The sequence below is a fragment of the Delphinapterus leucas genome, chromosome 9, assembly GCF_059928025.1.
Source record: "Delphinapterus leucas isolate spDelLeu-1000000601 "Yukka" chromosome 9, BTC_Dleu_Yukka2, whole genome shotgun sequence".
Classification (NCBI taxonomy): Eukaryota; Metazoa; Chordata; class Mammalia; order Artiodactyla; family Monodontidae; genus Delphinapterus; species Delphinapterus leucas.
The window spans coordinates 7,037,847-7,056,608 of NC_143137.1; the positions used below are offsets into that span (position 1 = coordinate 7,037,847).

An 18,762-nucleotide genomic window follows, 5' to 3' on the forward strand; every position below is an offset into this window, starting at 1 on the left:
GTAATCATTTGAGGAAAATCCATACCCCCAACTTTGAGGCCCCAGCAGCAGCTTTAGGAGAAATAATCACTGGCTACCACAACAACAGTGACATGCTCATTGGCAGCAGCAGAGGGACAACAGTGGAGACACTACAAGAGTCACTAAGGAAGTTTGTGAGCCCTCCATACACACATAAAGAGGAAGGGGTTTCAGTGGCTTTGAAGTCTCAGGAACACTACTAGTTAAGGGAATAAAGCAAATTTCACTGTGATAGAGCAAAAGCTGTCCAAGTAGTACAGATGGATATTAGAATAATAAGAACTACTTTAGATCCATATCTAACACCATAAACTGGATAGTTTTACATAGTTAAATGGTTTATCAAAAAAAATAAATTTGTATTTACTACTCACTGTATATACAGAGAAATTCTAAATACTTAAGTATCAGATTGCATCAAAGACAAAAATAAGTGAATTTGAAAATATACATTTGAAAAATCTTATAAGTCAAGCTACTGAATAAGAAATGTATGAGAAACATCACTGGATTATGTGATGTGACTGTGATGTGATATGGAATTTATATCAATATGTAAGATCATTTTCTAGGATCAAATAGGGAATGAAGAAAGCGTTACAAAGGAGGAAAAACAAATTAATGCATAGAAAAGCCTAAAGCCTCATGGAACTGAATACCCCCACACACAAATTAATAGAAGTGAAACATGGGACCTCTCTGCATTATTTCTTATAACTGCATATAAAACTACAATTATTTCAATAAATTTTTCAATTTAAAAAAGTCTATAGCGTCAATAGTAATTAAAGAAAGGTAAATCGGAACAAAGTTAAAATAAGACTATTTGACGTGAAGAGATATTTCACCGAAGAGGGTCTGTGGGTGAGAATTAGGTACATGAATATGTGCTCGAGGTCCACTCCTGCGGCCGGCACAGCGCGGGCGGCTCCCGCGGCCGGCGTTCGCGCCTCCTAGCCGCAGGGGGCGCTGTGGGGGCTGAGCGGCCGCCTGTCCCAGCGTGCACCGCGCCCGGGCCGGGCCGGCTGGTCTGGGCGGAGCGCGGGACCGCCGTAGGGGAGGTGCCGCGGCGTCGCCTGGATTCCCGGGTGGCTGGGGGGCCGGGGTCGGGCGGGACCGCGAGGGGACATGGCCGAGCCGGCTCCGGTAAGAGGGGCCGTGGACGATGCGGGCCCCGTCGCGATCTGGAGTGGGCTCCCGGTTCAGAGAGTGAGGCGGTGGGAGCCCCGGCCGGGGATTGTCTGTAAGCAGGACTGCGCTCCGACCCCGGGCCGGAGAAGGCGCGGTCTAGGTGCTCAAGTTGTTGTGAGGTTGATCTGGGAGAAAGGGGTCCCGTGGAGAAACCCAGGGTCTCGCTTGTGGTCCGTTCAGTTCCCCTGCTGTTCCCGTCCTGTGCGGGCGTCTCTGAACGTCCCGGTTTTTCTTGGGCTCACGTTCCGAGCTCTGCTGACATGGAGTTTCAGAGAAGCACATCTTCATCAGCAAATGAGGAAAAGTTGGAAGAAGACTGGAGACTGCTCCCTCTAGGAAAAGACGGAAAACTTAACCAGTTTGGGTGGTTATCCTAATTCAGATTTACCACGAATACTCTAGTGATTTAATGGAAAATTTGAACACTGGTTTTAGAGTTTGAAAGACATATCCCAAGCCTAATCCAGGAAACTCTACATTCAATTAAGTATAACTTGCCTAAGTATGCAAGTTCTCCTTGTATCTCCACTGAGATTTCCTATCTAATCTCACTAATGTAGTGCATTTTCTTTCCTTCTGCTCTCACCCCTCTCCCGCAGCATTCCTTGGCAGGTACCAATTCTGTTCAGATTTCTTCAGGCCGCCTCTCTTCAACGTCCTGGAATATCTCTCTCTGTTCTGTGAAACTTGGTGGTTTGTAATAGTTCTTCTTTGACTATAAGTTTGACTCCACAGAGAAAGCTCAAGTGATGTCAGCTTCTTGGCTGTTGTGTTATTGGGGGTAGGCAGGGAGAAATCAGCATTTTTCTGGTTGATTTTCCTTTTCACTGGAGCAGTTCAGTGCTAATTGTGAGAATGCTCACAGAAAAGTCTTTTGTAGGTGGAAAGCACGTGGGTGAGTTGCAAATAAACAGTAGAGGAATTTCTTTGAAAGTCCCACCTTAAATGCAACACCAAGTTTTAACTGGTTTGTTATACTAGCTGATACTTCAGCTTTGGGCGCCTGTAATAGTTTTGATGATGGAATTTTATCTCTGCAACTTTTCTCTTCAGAAAGTGTCAAGTGGCCCTGGTTGTGGAGTTTCCTAGATTCCTTCATTGGGAGAGTTTACTTTGTAGCATTTGGGACCAACATTTTTCATATACTTGCGAAGAGGCCGAGCTGTCTTGTGAGTTGCCCAGCACTTGCCTTGGTAGGTTCTCATCTACATTTGTAGCACAGAATTTGAAAGGAGTGAAATGGAATCTTCACAAGCTAAATTATATATCTTCTCTTCCTTCCCTATTGTCACAGTGCATCTGTCCTTCGAACCTCCAGGAAGAGCGGTCCTGGTTAGTCAGTCCATACCAGAGGTTGTAGATTAAACGTCCATGAACAAATTGTGGCTCGCAGCTGTGTGTTTTGGGTGTTTGTTTGTTTGTTTTTAACTATGCCTTGTTAAAATTGTGAATTTTAGTTGCCAAAATGTAAAAATCAGGAGAGTTCACATAAAACTGTCACATCCAGGGACTTCCCTGGTGGCAGTGGTTAAGACTCCACACTCCCAATGCAGGGGGCCCGGGTTCGATCCCTGGTCAGGGAACTAGATCCCACATGCATGCCACAACTAAGAGTTTGCATGCCACAACAAAGGAGCCCACGTGCCGCAACTAAGGAGCCCTCAAGCCACAACGAAGGAGACTTTGAGCCGCATCTAAAGGAGGCTGTTTGCCACAACTAAGATGCAGCACAACCAAAATAAATAAATAAATAAATATATATATATATATATATATATATATATATACATATATATGGACTGTCACATCCAAATGTAAAATGTTAAGGTCTAAGATGACATTGGAGAAAAACTTTGGGACCTAGGGCTTGGTGAAAAGTTCATAGATGTGGCACCAAAAGCACAATCTATAAAAGAAAAAAATGATGAGTTGGATGTCATCAAGATTAAAAACTTTTGCTCTGGGAAAAATTCTGTTAAGAGGGTGAAAAGACAAGCTACGGATGGAGAAGGGCATATTTGCAAACCACATATCTGACAAAGGACTTATATCTAGAATATATAAAGAACTCTCAAAATTCAACAACAACAAAAAAAACAGCCCAATTAGAAAATGGGCAAAAGACATGAAGAGACAGTTCACCAAAGAGGATATGTTGATGAGAAATAAGCACATGAAAATATGCTCATCATCATTATTCATTAGAGAAGTGCGAACTCGGATCCCAATGACATCACTGCACAACTATTAGAATGATGAAAATAAAAAATAGCAACATTGGGAACTCCCTGGCGGTCCAGTGGCTAAGACTCCACCCTTCCAAGGCAGGGGGTGTGGGTTCGATCCCTGGTCAGGGAACTAAGACCCCACATGCTGCGCAGTGCAGCCAAAAAAAAAAAAAAAAAAAGCAAAAGCAACATTACCAAATGCTGGTGAGGATGCTGAGAAATGATCTCTCGTGCATTGCTGGTAGGAATGTGAAAGCGTTCAGCCACTCCGGAAAATAATTTCTTAGAAAACAACATATACTTCCCATATGACCCTGCAGTTGTAGACCTCGGCATTTATCCCAGAAAAATGAAATGTATCCCCACCAAAAACTTGTACATGATTATTTATAGCAGATTTTTGGTAATAGCCCCAAACTAGAAACAACTACATTGTCCCTCAATAGGTAAGTGGTTAACCAAACTGTGGTATACCCATGCCATTGACTACTGCTCAGCAATAGAAAGAAATGAAATATTGATAAACAATAAACACAACTTGGATGGATCTCAAGAGCATTATGATGGCTGAAAAACGTCAATTTCAAAAAGTTGCATACTATGACTTTTTTTTTTTTTTGGCCACGTTACATGGCATGCAGTATCCCAGTTCCCTGACCAGGAATTGAACCCGTGCCCCCTGCAGTGGATGCACGGAGTCCTAACCACTGGACTGCCAGTGAATTCTCTGACTTCATTTTTGTAACAGTCTTGAAATGACAAAGTTACAGAGACGGATAATAGATTAGTGGGTGTGATTAGGAAGGGGTAGCCCAAAGGAGATCTCTGGTCATGGAATAGTTTTGTTCATGATTGCAGGGTAGTTATATGAGTCAGCACGTGATGAAATCACGTAGAATTATACACACACTACCAATGTCAGTTTCATGGTTTTGACAGTGTAATAATGTACCGTGTGACCATTGGGGTAAACTGAAAGGTACAGGGAACCCTTCTGTACTACCTTTGAATCTATAATCGTTTCAAAATTAAAAAGTTACTTTAAAATTTGACATATCTGGGGCTTCCCTGGTGGCGCAGTGGTTGGGAGTCCGCCTGCCGATGCAGGGGACGCGGGTTCGTGCCCCGGTCCGGGAAGATCCCACATGCCGCGGAGCGGCTGGTCCCGTGAGCCACGGCCGCTGAGCCTGCGCGTCCGGAGCCTGTGCTCCGCAACGGGAGAGGCCACAACAGTGAGAGGCCCGCGTACCGCATTGACATATCTGGCGACACTGGCCCAGTCTTACATTGCAGTAATTGTTTGCTGCTATGTGAAGTATCCTCCTTTAGACGGTACATGTGCTCAAAGGCCTGCTATTCATCCATTCACTTTACTTAGTTCCAACAGACCTCTGTGACCCCTTTATTATGTTCATGGCACCATCCAGCGATAACTACTTTAATACCGTTCCTTCCTGTCTCTTAAAGACACGGATGTTGAAAAACACAGTAGCCTTGAAATGAAAATATATGTATGTACTGTTTATGATTTCAGTTTCCCGTGGCATTTGATGATGTGGCCTTATACTTTCTGGAGCGAGAGTGGGAAATCCTGGAGAAGTGGCAGAAGGACATGTATCAGCAGGAAATGAAGAACAATTATGAGAGCCTTGATTCCCTGGGTAAGATGCGTTTCTAAGGAATCGCTTTTTGGGACCCAACCTGATACTAGTAGGCTTTCTTCCCTTTATTGGCTGTTGGCTGGTTGAATATGATACTGTGCCCAATCCACATTCAGAATGTCTCTTTAACTTCCTGTAATGGCCTGGGAATTTTGTCCCTTTTTATCCGGTGATAGCTGTGCTCCTCAGCCTTGTTAACACTCTGCATTCTCTATCTCCCACTCCAACCCTCCCCCTTTTCTCCCACAGTTAGAATTACAAAATAATCTAATTGCCTCTCTCTTTTTTAAGTGTGTTGTTTTATTTCTTTAACTGATACTTTAGTGCCTGCTTATGTTGCCTGAATGAGATGCATCCTTATAAGAACTAAGTCTCTCATGAAGGGGCCATAGTTATTATATTAGAAGAAGCTGAGGACCCAACACATTGCAGAACGTGGCTACGACAGGGAAGAAAGTTTCCCTGGTAAAGGGAGAGAGAAGAGAGCAGGGGGATGGGATACTTAGATATCTCCAGGGAAGTACTCACGAAGTGGATTGGAAGAGAAATTTGGGGAGATTGTACCTCACTGCTTACTCATCTTGCTCTAACTCAGTCTTGTGTCATAAAGAATAGTTCTCCTCTTATCAATTTAATAGGTGATCTCAGTATACCTGAAGAATTCTTTCTCTCTTTGGGGGTTTATAATTTATTCTGTCTGAGATATGAATGACAAGAGGGAGTCAACCATGTGAAATCATGGGGAAGAAAATTCTAAGCAGAGAAAGAACTAGTGCAAAGGCCCAAAGGTTGGAGTGAATGAGCTCAGTACACGGTGGGAACCACAGTGAGGCTATTGTGACATATGCACAGAGGGTTAGCACATGAGTGATGGGAGAAGAGGACAGAAAGGGCAGCTATGCCGAATTGTGAAGGGCCTCTAGGCTGAGGCGCAGGGTTGGATTTTATTCTAAAGATAAAGGGAAGATGATAGGGGGATTTTTTTTTTTCTGCCGCACCACACAGCTTGTGGGCTTTTAGTTCCCTCACCAGGGATTGAACCTGTGCCCTCGGCAGTGAAAGCACAGAGCCCTAACCACTGGGACACCAGGGAATTCCCATAGGGGGATTTAAATAGAGAAGTAATATGATATCTTTTTTTTTTAATGATTACTTGGGTTGCTATGTGGAAAATAAATTGTAGTGCATAGAAATAAAGGAGAGAGACCAACCAGGAGCCTTGGCAGTACTGGTGAATCTTTGTGGCAGCTGAACCAGGTATGTAGTAATGAAGATAGAGAGCAGGAGGCAGTCTCCAGATATGTTTTGGAGGTAGCATCCCAGATTTTGCCAGTGGCTTGCAGTGGAGTCCGGTGAAAGAAGAACCAACTTCTAGATTTTTGGCTTGAGTATCTTGATGGCAGTGTTTTTTTGTTTTGTTTTGTTTTAAAGAGCAACGCCTTTTGTTTTTTTTTAATTTATTTTATTTATTTATTTTTGGCTGCGTTGGGTCTTTGTTGCTGCGCACAGGCTTTCTCTAGTTGCGGCGAGTGGGGGCTACTCTTCGTTGCGGTGCGCAGGCTTCTCATTGCAGTGGCTACTCTTGTTGCAGAGCATGGTCTCTAGAGCGCAGGCTCGGTAGTTGTGGCGCACAGGCTCAGTTGCTCCGCAGCATGTGGGATCTTCCCGGACCAGGGCTTGAACCCATGTCCCTGGCATTAGCAAGCTGATTCCCAACCACTGTGCCACCGGGGAAGCCCCGATGGCAGTGGTTTTATTCACTGACATGAGGAAGGCTTGGGAGAGAGCAGGTTTTGGCCACATTAAGTTTGAGATGCTTATTAAACATTTATATGGAAATATAAAGTAGATAATTGAGTATGCGAGACTGGAATTCCAGTGAAATCAGGACTGGATTCACACATTTGGGGTCATTGTATAAATGACATTTAAACCACAGGGCCAGTTGGGATCATCTAGGGAGAATTTGTCAATAGGACAGGACACCCCCAGCTGTCCCCAGGATACCCCAACAGTTAGGGTCAAGCTAAGGAGACTGAGGCCAGTAGGGTAGGAGAAACTACAGCCCTGTGCTGATCCAGTGTTGAGTTTTGAGTTATCACAATCCTTGGGCTTGGAGAATCCAGTCTGATTTTCCCAGATTTCAAAAAGCAAACAGTATTATTTGCAAATGATTTTCTTTACAGGATGTCCAGATCCTAACTCCAGAGATTAGGATTTAGCAGGTCCAGGCTCAGGCCCAGGCATCTACGTTTTTAACAAGTACTTCAGGTGCTGCTAATGCTGGTGGTAACTAGGTCACTTTGAGAAACACTGATCCAAGGGCTGAGCCGTAGGTGACACCACTGCAGGGTATCTGATGCATCTTTAAAATCCCTCCACTACTTTGTAACAATGCCTCCTCCCTTCAGGCTGATGTCATTAGACACATTACTCTCCACTTCTTCATAATCACTGTCATTTAACAGCCTCCTGGTTCCTTCATTACGTTGATCAAGAAAGAATGTGGGCAGGACTTCCCTGGTGGCACAGTGGTAAAGAATCCTCCTTCCAATGCAGGGGGCCCGGGTTCGATCCCTGGTCAGGGAACTAGATCCCACATGCATGCTGCAATTAAGAGTTCGAATGCCACAACTAAAGAATTGGCAAGCCACAACTAAGGAGTCCACAAGCTGCAACTAAGGAGTCTGCCTGCTGCAACTAAGACGTGGCACAACCAAATAAATAAATAAAATATTAGAAAGAATGTGGGCACCTCAGTAATTGGTTCCTTTGATGTGCAGAGTCTAATCAGAAAAGTTTAGTCACCTGGGTTCCCTCCTTGACCACCGGCCCCCGTCCCCGACTGCTTTTTATTCTACTCACATTGTTCTCATAATGATCCCTTTTGAATACTTTCTGCCTGGATCCTCATCATCCCCAACCTCTCTGTTTCCTTTAATTTTGTGAAATATTGTCAGGAACATTTAACAGTTATTCATGTAATCAAGAGTTTCCATTTTTTTTTTAACCTAACATTGATCTCATGTCTCCAGGAATCAAGGTCAGCCATGAAACTAAAGTTAAAATTAAAAATTAAAAACTAAAATTGTTTTTAGTCAAGTACTCAGGAAACCCAGACTGAGTCTGTGTGGACTCTCTCTGCAGGCTGTATTTCTTCAAAGCCAGATTTGATCACCTGGATGGAACAAGGAAGAATGCTGTTAATCAGAGACCAAGGACACTTAGAGAAAACACAAATGACACTTAGCCTTTCTGGTGAGTAGATGGATTTGAGGGCCTGACTCATTTATTCTCCTAGCCTTGTTTGCTAATCTTTCTGCAGAGTCAGCAGGACGTAGTGAATAAGAAATATTATTTTGATGGAGAATGTTATTTTTTTTCACTCAAGTTGGTAGCAAATATAAGAATGTCTTACTTTTATAAAGAAGGAAGTTGTATATACTTCATTAAAAAAAAAAAACAAACAGAAAATGGAACTGCCTTTAAGAGAACAGTAAAGGATCCATTTGTCCAGTCCTGAGGAAAAACCATCTTCCCCATCACATCATCATGTCCATTTGTGTACAGAGAAATGAGAAGCCTTCCAATTTTGTACAGTATATTTTTTTATTGTACAGATTTTTAGAACTTGGGATTTTTTATTCCTTTTGAAGGACTACTTTTTAATTCCTTGTATCATAAGGAAAACATTTTAAATATATTAATACTTTAAGTATTTAAGAGAATGTGCCATTTTTTAGAGTATGTTGATGCTTTACTAAATGGAGATCTACTAAGTCTCTGGGTATCAAGGACTCTCCTGAAAAAAGAGGGAATTTAAACCCAGGGAGTGTGACTAGCTCCATCGGAGGATAAAAGAATTCCCAGGGGCTTCATTTCACTGCTACCATCTATTCATTCATCTAATCAGTATTGTCCCTACCATGTTCATAGGACTATGTCACATATTATTTAGGCCAGGGGTTGGGAGATATATATATATATATATATGTATTTTCCCACTCTAAGAGTTTATTGTCTGTCTTACTGACCTACTGACATGGCAGTTAGGTTAGTCACTTATATTGAACTATTGGATTAGTCAACTATAAAATAAGACTGTATGCACTTATAAATAGTAAGTGGCAATGATAATAAAGCGCTATAGGGATTTAGAGGAGAAAGCAGAGGAGAGACAGCAATATCCCAGGAGGACTTCTAAAGGAATTAGGATTTAAATAGCATAGAATGGGCATATTTAGTAAGGCAAAGAAGATTCAACAGGGGTCATACATGATCTGAGGCTTAGAGGTGGGAACAAGCCTGTTATATTTAGAAAATGGAAGGCACTGAGTATAGCTGAATGTTATTTGTGGGACATAGTGGAAGATGGGGGGGTGGCAGTGGTGGCACATAATTGGTATCAGAGACCAAAAATGCCATGGTGGGAGTTTAATTTCATCCTTTAGAAAGGGCCTGGAAAGGTTTTTGAGTACCAAAGAATGAACGACGTTGGTAGCTGTCCCTAAAAACAAATGTTTCCTTTGTACCAGGTGGTACTCACCCAGTAACACAACTACTCCCCTGCCTGGGATAAACAGTAAGTGATGAGAAATAGGATTAAAGGAGACAGGCAAGTATGCTCTTCTCATGGTCCAGGCAAAAGCTGTGGGTGCTAACTTAGTAAATGACGTCATCTAGTTGGAAACATCTGTGTTGTTGAGATGACCTCAGAGCAGAATCAGAGTCCTGCTCTGGGGCAAGCCTGATGGATGAGGTTTGCTCCCAGGTTAAGAGATTTAAAAAAGGAGAGCTATGTGACCCACTGCAATAGGATGAGGGAGAAAAAGATGTTCTGGAATATAGCAGCTCAGGTGATGGTCAGGAATTGTCCTCTCCAGGTGTGGTGGGTGAGAATAAGGTGGCAGCTCAGCTCCCTCTGTACCCTGTCATTATGGCTTTTACTTTGGGAACAGCAGTGACTTTCTTATAATTCGGAGTTCCTTGGGAAAGGGGATTATTTCCACAGTGTTCTTTGTGAATTCAGTAAATTGCCATTTGACACTCCTAAGAAAGATACTTCCTATTAGCATTTCTTCAGAAAACTTTTCCTGAAATCTGTGGTGGAAGGGTGCAAGAATATGACCCGAAGCCTTCCTACTTAAATATTGTGCTATTTATTTCACAGATTTAAAGAAATATTATAATGAAATGGTCAGATTCTCAGAGTAACTCATTTTTATTTTCTTCCAAGTTCTGCTTAGCCTCTGAGGGTCCTCATAGGCTCACAAAATGTATTTGCCTGCCATTTTTTTCACGCTAAGCCTTTTGTTAACAAATGATGAAAGGATCTGCACATCCAAGTTAAACTTCAATATAATTCACCTGTGGCAGGCAGATTCACAAAGTCATGAGGACAACGGGAGTCCCTTTCCCACGTTGTCAGTGATGTGAAGACAGTCCTTGACCCCGCAGACCCATCACTGATGAGGGTGGGCCTTTTTGTCTCTCCAGGTGACCAGGGAACTCTCGGGGCAAAAGAGGAGGAATGCCATTTAAATGGTCTCCAAGAGCAGGGCTTCTGTGCTCCCTTATCCAAGGAGGAAAGAAAGATTTTATCAGATCAAAGAGCCACCTTACAACACCCAAGTCTCCAAGAAACAGAGATTCTAAATAATAAAAGCCTCGACATCACAGCATCTAATCAGGACAAGAATGATCCACGGCATAAGCCAATGGGAACCCCAGATCACCTGGAAATTCCACCAGGTCTGAGACTTTATTCCTGCTTTGTCTGTAGGAAGGTCTTCCAGATAAAGAGAGACTTTGTGAAGCACAAAAGGAACCACCGCGAGAGCCAGTCCCGTCAATACCCGAAGCACAAAATCAAGTCCAGGGGGAAGGCGGAGCTCAGGTGGCTCCGGGCGGTCCCGTGTAAGCAGCCTTTCTGGCGCGGCGCGTGCGAGCAGAGCAGCTGTCTCAGGTGCAGCCTGGCCCTGCACCAGGTGGCTCTCCCGGCCCCGTGGCCCTTCCAGTGCCCCGAGTGTGGCAGGGCCTTCCGGTCCAAAGCCGCCCTGAACAAGCATGTGTGTTCGCCCAGAGGGGAGAGGCCGTTTTCCTGCCAGGAGTGTGGCCGGGGGTTCACCCAGCAGGACGAGCCGGCCGAGCACCTGCGGGTGCACAGCGGGAGGACACCCTTCCAGGGTCCGCAGGGCGGCAGAGGCCCCTCGCGGGAGGCGGCCGCGAGGGCCCACCGGCGGGCACACCGCGGGGAGAAGCCATTCTCCTGTGACGACTGTGACCGGAAGTTCACCCACCGGAGCAAGCTCACCGAACACGTCCGAGTTCACACGGGGGAGAAGCCCTTCCGATGTCCGGAGTGCCAGAGAAGCTTCCGCCTGAAGAGCGGCCTGCGGGCCCATCTCTGTCGGCACAGCGGGAGGAAGCCCTTCCGGTGCCCAGAGTGCGGCCGGACCTTCTGCTGGAGGAACGCCATGAAGGCGCACCAGCGTCTGCACAGCCAGGAGAAGCCCTTCTCCTGCGGGCAGTGCGGCCAGGGGTTCACCCGGCCCTCGAAGCTTGCGCGCCACCGCCGCGTCCACGCCAGGCAGACGGCGTTCCCCTGCGAGCGGTGCGGGAGGACCTTCCCGCGGCGCTCGGGGCTCACGCGGCACCTGCAGGTCCACACTGAGGAGAAGCCCTTCTCCTGCGCGCAGTGCGGCCGGGGATTCCACCGCCGCGCGCACCTCGCCGAACATCGGCGACTCCACGGCGGGGCCGAGCCCTTCCGGTGCCCCGAGTGCAGCCGGAGCTTCTCCTGGAAGGCCTCCCTGAATCTGCACCGGCGGCAGCACGCGGGCGAGCGGCCTTTCCCGTGCGGCGAGTGCGGCAAGGCCTACGCTCAGCCGTCCCAGCTCGCCGAGCACGCGAGGGTCCACAGCGGGGAGAAGCCCTTCCGGTGCCCCGAGTGCGACAGGGGCTTCCGGCTCAGAGGGAACCTGAAGAGCCACCTGCTCCAGCACAGCGGCCAGAAGCCCTTCTCCTGTGCGACGTGTGGCTGAAGCTTCGCTCAGCGGTACAGGCTCACGGAGCACGTACGCGTCCACAGCGGTGAGAAGCCCTTCCGGTGCCCCGAGTGCGGCAAGAGCTACTGCCTCCGGGGAAGTTTGAAGGCGCACCTGCACACGCACAGCGGCGAGAAGCCCTTCGGGTGTCCCGAGTGCGGCAAGAGCTTCCTCCAGAAGAGAAGTCTGGAGACCCATCTGCACCGTCACCGCGGGGAGAGGCCTTTTTCTTGTGCTGAATGTGGAAGGGGCTTCACCTACCTGGGGGCACTCAACACCCACATTGCCATGCACGCCAGGGAGCAGCCCTTCAGTCCCGAGGTCACTCCACTCAGAAAGCAGTGACAGCTCTGCGGTGGGGCCATAGGCTCTGTTGGCGCTGGCTGAGGCAGGACGAAAAATTCAGCCAACATGCTTCAGCCACACTGGCCAGCATGGAGCAGGCGGCCGTGAGGGCTCCTTGACGAAGGTTCCAGATAATCCAGGCACAGCGTCTAGAGACTGGAGGAAAGCAAGCTTTTTGTGGAAGGCGCTGGTCATCCTGATGTGAGAGTCAGGTTAGAGCTCCTCCTTTAGCCTTTTCCCCCTCTTTTTTGTAATAAAGTTTCTTGTGACAAAAGTTCCTTACATTATGGGTGTTTTAGTCTGCTGGGGCTGCCATAGGAAAATGCCACAGACTGGGTGGCTTGAACCACAGAAATTTATTTTCTTACAGTTCTAGAGGCTGGAAGTCCAAGATCAAGGTGCCAGCAAGGTTGGTGTCTGGTGAGGGCCTCTTTTCCTGGCTTGCAGATGTCACTTTCCCCCTGTGTCCTCACGTGGCTTTTTTCTGGGTAGGGGTGGGGTATCTCTGGTAGTTCTTCCTTTAATACGGACACCAGTCCTATTGGATTAGTACCCCAACCCTGTGACCTCATTTAACCGTAATGAATTAATTTTGGAGAACCTGCTGGTATAGCCCTAGGCCTGAACAAAGTGAATGAGGAGGCAGAGACTAGGAATGATGTGCTGGTGGAGCCTCCTCTAAATGGAAAGAAATGCCAAGATTGGGGAAGAAGCATGCCCCCCACCAAATCCACAGCCAGCTGTTCTGTCCATTTGCCTGTCTGGCTCTCCTGAGCCACACCTTGTGCAGCAATTTCCTCTGTTCTCTGTGAGGTGATGATGACTTTTAAATCTATAAATCCATGTTCATATTTCCAGATTCCTCCCGATTGTTTCTGACTTCCACAGACATCTCAAACACAGATTGCCCAGAATAAGACTCCTGATCAGTACCAGCCCTCACTCTATACCTCTTTTCTTTACACTCCCATTTTTCTCACCTCAAAATTATAACTAATCTCCAGAGCTGTAAACTTGATAATGATCCTAGATTTTTCTACACCCAGTCTACTAAATTTCTCCCAAATAAAAGCCCTTCTCTATCTCTGCTGACACCATATAAGCTCACTTTTGAAAAACTTTTTTTTTTTTTGCGGTACGCGGGCCTCTCACTGCTGTGGCCTCCCCCGCTGCGGAGCACAGGCTCCGGACGCGCAGGCTCAGCGGCCATGGCTCACGGGCCCAGCCACTCCGTGGCATGTGGGATCTTCCCAGACCGGGGCACGAACCCGTGTCCCCTGCATCGGCAGGTGGACTCTCAACCACTGCGCCACTAGGGAAGCCCAAAAAACTTTTTTTTCAAGTGTTTTTCCTAACAGATTTCCCTGCCTCTGGCTTTTTCCAGTAATACATTATCACTCTTCTGACAAATTGGTTTTTCTAAAATGCAACTCTAATGTTATTCTCAAAAGATATTTTTAAGAAGTTTCCAATTTTGTTATAAGTGAAAACTCATTTCTCCAAAGAAGACATGAGGATGGCACATGAAAAGATGCTCAACATTGCTAATCATTAGAGAAATGCACATCAAAACTACAGTGAGGTACCACCTCACACCAGTCAGAATGGCCATGATTAAAAAGTCTGTGAATAAATGCTGGAGAGGGTGTGGAGAAAAAGAAACCCACCTACACTGTTGGTGGGAATGTAAATTGGTGCAGCCACTACGGAGAACAGTATGGAAGTTCCTTAAAGAACTAAAAAGAGTTATGTGATCCAGCGATCCCACTCCTGGGCATATATCCAGAAAGATCTCATTTGAAAAGATACATGCACTCCAGTTTTATAGCAACACTACTTACAATAGCCAAGACATGGAAGCCACCTAAGTGTACATCGACAGATGAATGGATAAAGAAGATGTGGTATATATACACAATGGACTATTACTCCGCCATGAAAAAGAATGAAGTAATGCCATTTGCAGCAACATTGATGGACCTAGAGATTTATCATATGAAGTAAGTCAGACAGAGAAAGACAACATACGATATTGCTTACATGTGGAATCTAAAAAATGATACAAATGAACTTATTTAAAAAACAGAAGTAGACTCACAGACATAGAAAACAAATTTAAAAAACAGAAATAGACTCACGGACATAGAAAACAAACTTATGCTTACCAAAGCGGGAGGATACATTAGGAGTTTGGGATTAAAATATAAAATAGATAGCCAACAAGGACCTACTGTATAGCACAGGGAAGTATGTTAAGTATGTTTTAATAACCTATAATGGAAAAGAATATTATATATTTATATTCAGATATATATATATCTGAATCACTTTGCTGTACACCTGAAACTAACACAACATTGTAAATCAACTGTATTTCAATAAAATTTTTTAAAAATTAAAAATAAATTAGGGACTTCTGGTGGTTGGGACTCTGCGCTTCCACTGTGGGGGCGGGACATGGGTTCCATCCCTGTTCAGGGAACTTGGATCTCACGTGCCTGGCAGTGCAGCCAAAAAATAAATAAAAATTTTAAAATAAATGCAAACTCATTAACATGACATAAAAGAACCTCTGAGCTGAACTGGACCTGCCTTTTCAGCCTAATCTTGTTACCTATTCACAGTATGAATTTCACTCCTACCAGATGACTTTCATCTTTCCCAAATGCATCATATCCTCATGACTGCTTCCTCTGGAATGCCTTTCCTGTCTCTTCTTCTGAACTCCTTCATATCCACCATTCACTCTCAACACCAGGAACATTTTGGGCACGTGCTCATCTCTTCATAGCATCCTCTAAATACCTCTCTCTAATAGCACTCCCCACATTCAACTGAAACCTTCCCTGCTTCTCCTGCCATGCCCCCTGGAGGGCATGGATTTGATCTTGGTTTTACATTTTCTCCATCCAAACCAAGACATTCTCTGGCTTAATGCGTGGATCTGTGATATACCCAACAACACCGTGGTGGAGAAGCACTGAACCGCTGACAGTACTTGATTGTGGATTTGAGGGTTCCAGGAGAGGCCACTGCAAAACAGCTGGACAGGAATAGTTAACTGCACACATCTCACACATACACGAACTGAGTCCCACAAGATATCCATCCTCTGGGTGATTGGACATTTAAATTATTTTCCTGTTTTTACTTTTAAAACGGTGCTGCTTTAGAGATTCTAGGATATGGCTCTTTGATATGCAAAAATAGCTCTGAGATAAGAATTGCTGGATAATAGGGTACGTGCATCTTCATAAACAGATATTGCATTTGCCTGACTAACAATGAGATGGAACATTGTCGTGTGTTTATCGCCTATTCGGTTTTTCTTTTCCTTTCTGTGAATTCATAATTTTGCACATTTTCCTCTAGGGTAGTCTATGATTTTTAGCAGTTATTTATGTTTATTTATATGCTATTCAGTGTTGTAAATATTTTTTCTCAATCTGTGACCTAGTTTTGGTTACTCTATCATGTCTTTTGATCTCAAGTTTTAAATCTTGTTTTTAAATTGAAGTACAGTTGATTGACAATATTATATTAGTTTCAGGTGTACAACATAGTGATTCAATATTTTTATAGGTTATACTCCATTTAAAGTTATTACAAGTTAATGGCTATATTTCCCTGTGCTGTACAATAATGCTTGTTGCTTATTTATACATAGTAGTTTGTACCTCTTAATCCCATTCCCTTATCGTGCCCCTCCCCTCTCCCCTCTTCACACTGGTAACCACTAGTTTGTTCCCTATATCTGTGAGTCCATTTCTGTTTTGTTATATCATTCATTTATTTTACTTTTTAGATTCCACATATGAGTGATAATATAGAGAGTATTCGTCTTTCTCTGTTTGACTTATTTCACTAAGCATAATACCCGCTAGGTCCATCCACATTGCTGCAAATGGCAGATTTTCATTCTTTTTTATGGCTGAGTAACATTACAGTGTGTGTGTGGTGGGTGTGTGTGTGGGGGTGTGGGTGTGTATCACTTCTTCTTTATCCATTTTTCTGTTGATGGACACTTACACTGCTTCCGTATCTTAGCTATTGTAAATAGTGCTGCTGTGAACATTGGGGTTCATGTATCTTCTCCAATTAGTGTTTTCATTTTCTTCTGATATATACCCAATAGTGGAACTGCTGGATTATATGGTAGTTCTATTTTTAGTTTTTTTGAGGAATCTCCACACTGTTTTCCACAGTGGCTGCACCGATTTCCATTCCTACCAACAGCGTAAAAGGTTTTCCTTTTTTCCACATCCTCACCAACATTTGCTATTTGTAGACTTTTGGATGATGGCCATTCTGACAGGTGTGAGGTGATATCTCATTGTGGTTTTGATTTGCCTGTCTCTCATAATTAGCAATGTTGAGCATCTCCAGATCTTCTGTCCATTGATGCAAGTGGGGTGTTAAAATCCCTTACTATTATTGTATTACTGTCAATTTCTCCCTCTATGTCTGTTAATATTTGCTTTATATGTTTAGGTGCTCCTGTATTGGGTGCATATATGTTAACAAGTGTCATATCCTCTTCTTGTATTGATCCCTTTATCATTATATAATACCCTTCTTTGTCTTTTGTTACAGACTTGGTTTGAAAGTATATTTTTTCTGATATTGGTATTGCTACCCCTGCTTTCTTGTCATTTCCATTTGCTTGAAATATCTTTTTCCATCTCCTCACTTTCAGTCTGTGTTTCTTTAGCTTTGAGGTTAGTCTCTTGTAAGCAGCATATAGATGGGTCTTGTTATTTTTGTCCAATCAGCTACCCGATGTCTTTTGATTGGAGCATTTAGTCCATTGACATTTAAAGTAATTATTGATAAGTATGTACTTATTGCCATTTGTTACTTGTTTTACAGTTGCTTTTGTAGTTCTCTGTGCTTCCCTTCTCCCTTTAGTTTCTTCCCTTGTGGTTTGATGATTTTCTTTAGTGGCATGCTTGTGTCCCATTCTCTCTCCATTTTTGTGTAACTATTGTAGGTTTTTGATTTGTGGTTACACAGGAGTCATATATGTTTACCTATAATAATATCTATTTGTTTTAACCAGGTAGTCATTTAAGTTCAAACACATTCTAAAAGATCTCCACTTTTCCTCGCCTCCCCCACATCTTGTGTTTTTGATGTCATCTTCTACTACTTCATGTTTATCCCTTTACTGATTATTGTAGTTATAGTCAATTTTACAATTTTTTGTCTTTTAATCTTCATACTAGCTTAAGTGGTCGATCCTCAGCCTATACTATATATTTGTCTTTACTGGTGGGATTTTTCCTTTCCTCTAGATTATTGCTTCTTGTTATAGACTCTTCTTTTCCACTTAAAGAGGACCCTTTAACATTTCTTTTAGGGTAGGTTTAGTGCTGATGAACTCAGTTTTTGCTTGTCTGAGAAGTTCTTTAACTTTCTTTCAATTCTAAAGGATAATCTTGCTGGGTAGAGTATGCTAGGTTGCAGGGTTTTCCCTTTCAGCAAAGTTTTAAATTTTAATCTAATTTAATGTATTGGTCTATCCTTTGCACTTTGTACTTTTTGTATCTTAAGACTGTGTGTATAAAAATATTCAAGCAATATTATTTACGGCCACAAAATTTTTAAACTGCCACTAAATACTTCACACTACCCTACCTGTTATGGGCTTAATTGTGTTTCCAAAAATTCTTTAAAAAAATTATTTGACTGCACCAGGTCTTAGTTGCAGCACGCGGGATCTTTGCTTCAGCATGTGGGATCTTTTAGTTGTGGTATGAGGAATCTTTCTGGTTGTGGCACGTGGGATCTAGTTCCTTGACCAGGAATCAAGCCTGAGGCCCCCTGCATTGGGAGCGCAGTCTTAGCCACTGGACCACCAGGGAAGTCCCCTAAAATTCATTTGTTGAAGTCCTGACCCCCCAGTACCTCAGAATGTGACTATATTTAGAGATAGGGCCTTTAAAAAGGTAATTAAGGTAAAACAAGGTGTTATGGGTCAGCCCTAATCCAATGTGACAGGTGTCCTTATAAGAGGAGATTGGGACCGAGAACACCCAGACTGAGGGACAACCATGGGAGGACACAGGGAGAAGCGCAGCCATCTGCAAGCCGAGGAGAGAGTCCTCAGAGGAAACAAACACTGCTGACACCTTGATCTTGGAATTCTGGCCTCCAGAACTGTGAGAAAATTAATTTCTGTTGTTTAACCCGCGGTTAAACAGTCCATGGTACTTTGGTATGGCAGCCCTAGCAATAATACACTACCTTAAATTGCAGCCATTTAAAAGT

The 18,762-nt window shown here is 44.0% G+C and overlaps 1 protein-coding gene across 1 annotated transcript; it reads left to right on the forward strand.

Annotated features, from left to right (window-relative positions):
• The first annotated feature begins 468 nt into the window (after positions 1 to 468).
• Positions 469 to 12,766, forward strand: ZNF425 (zinc finger protein 425). The gene is made up of 4 exons (XM_022578570.3): positions 469 to 1,167; positions 4,975 to 5,101; positions 8,249 to 8,359; positions 10,598 to 12,766. The coding sequence occupies exons 1-4, from the start codon at positions 1,150 to 1,152 to the stop codon at positions 12,142 to 12,144; spliced, it is 1,803 nt and encodes a 600-aa protein (XP_022434278.2). The 5' UTR covers positions 469 to 1,149; the 3' UTR covers positions 12,145 to 12,766.
• Positions 12,767 to 18,762: the final 5,996 nt, after the last annotated feature.

Excerpts from the sequence above, each read along its gene's own strand:
- ZNF425 (XM_022578570.3), top strand. Across the intron at positions 5,102-8,248 it reads TGAGAGCCTTGATTCCCTGG|GCTGTATTTCTTCAAAGCCA; the intron begins GTAAGATGCGTT and ends CTCTCTCTGCAG. Across the intron at positions 8,360-10,597 it reads AATGACACTTAGCCTTTCTG|GTGACCAGGGAACTCTCGGG; the intron begins GTGAGTAGATGG and ends TTGTCTCTCCAG.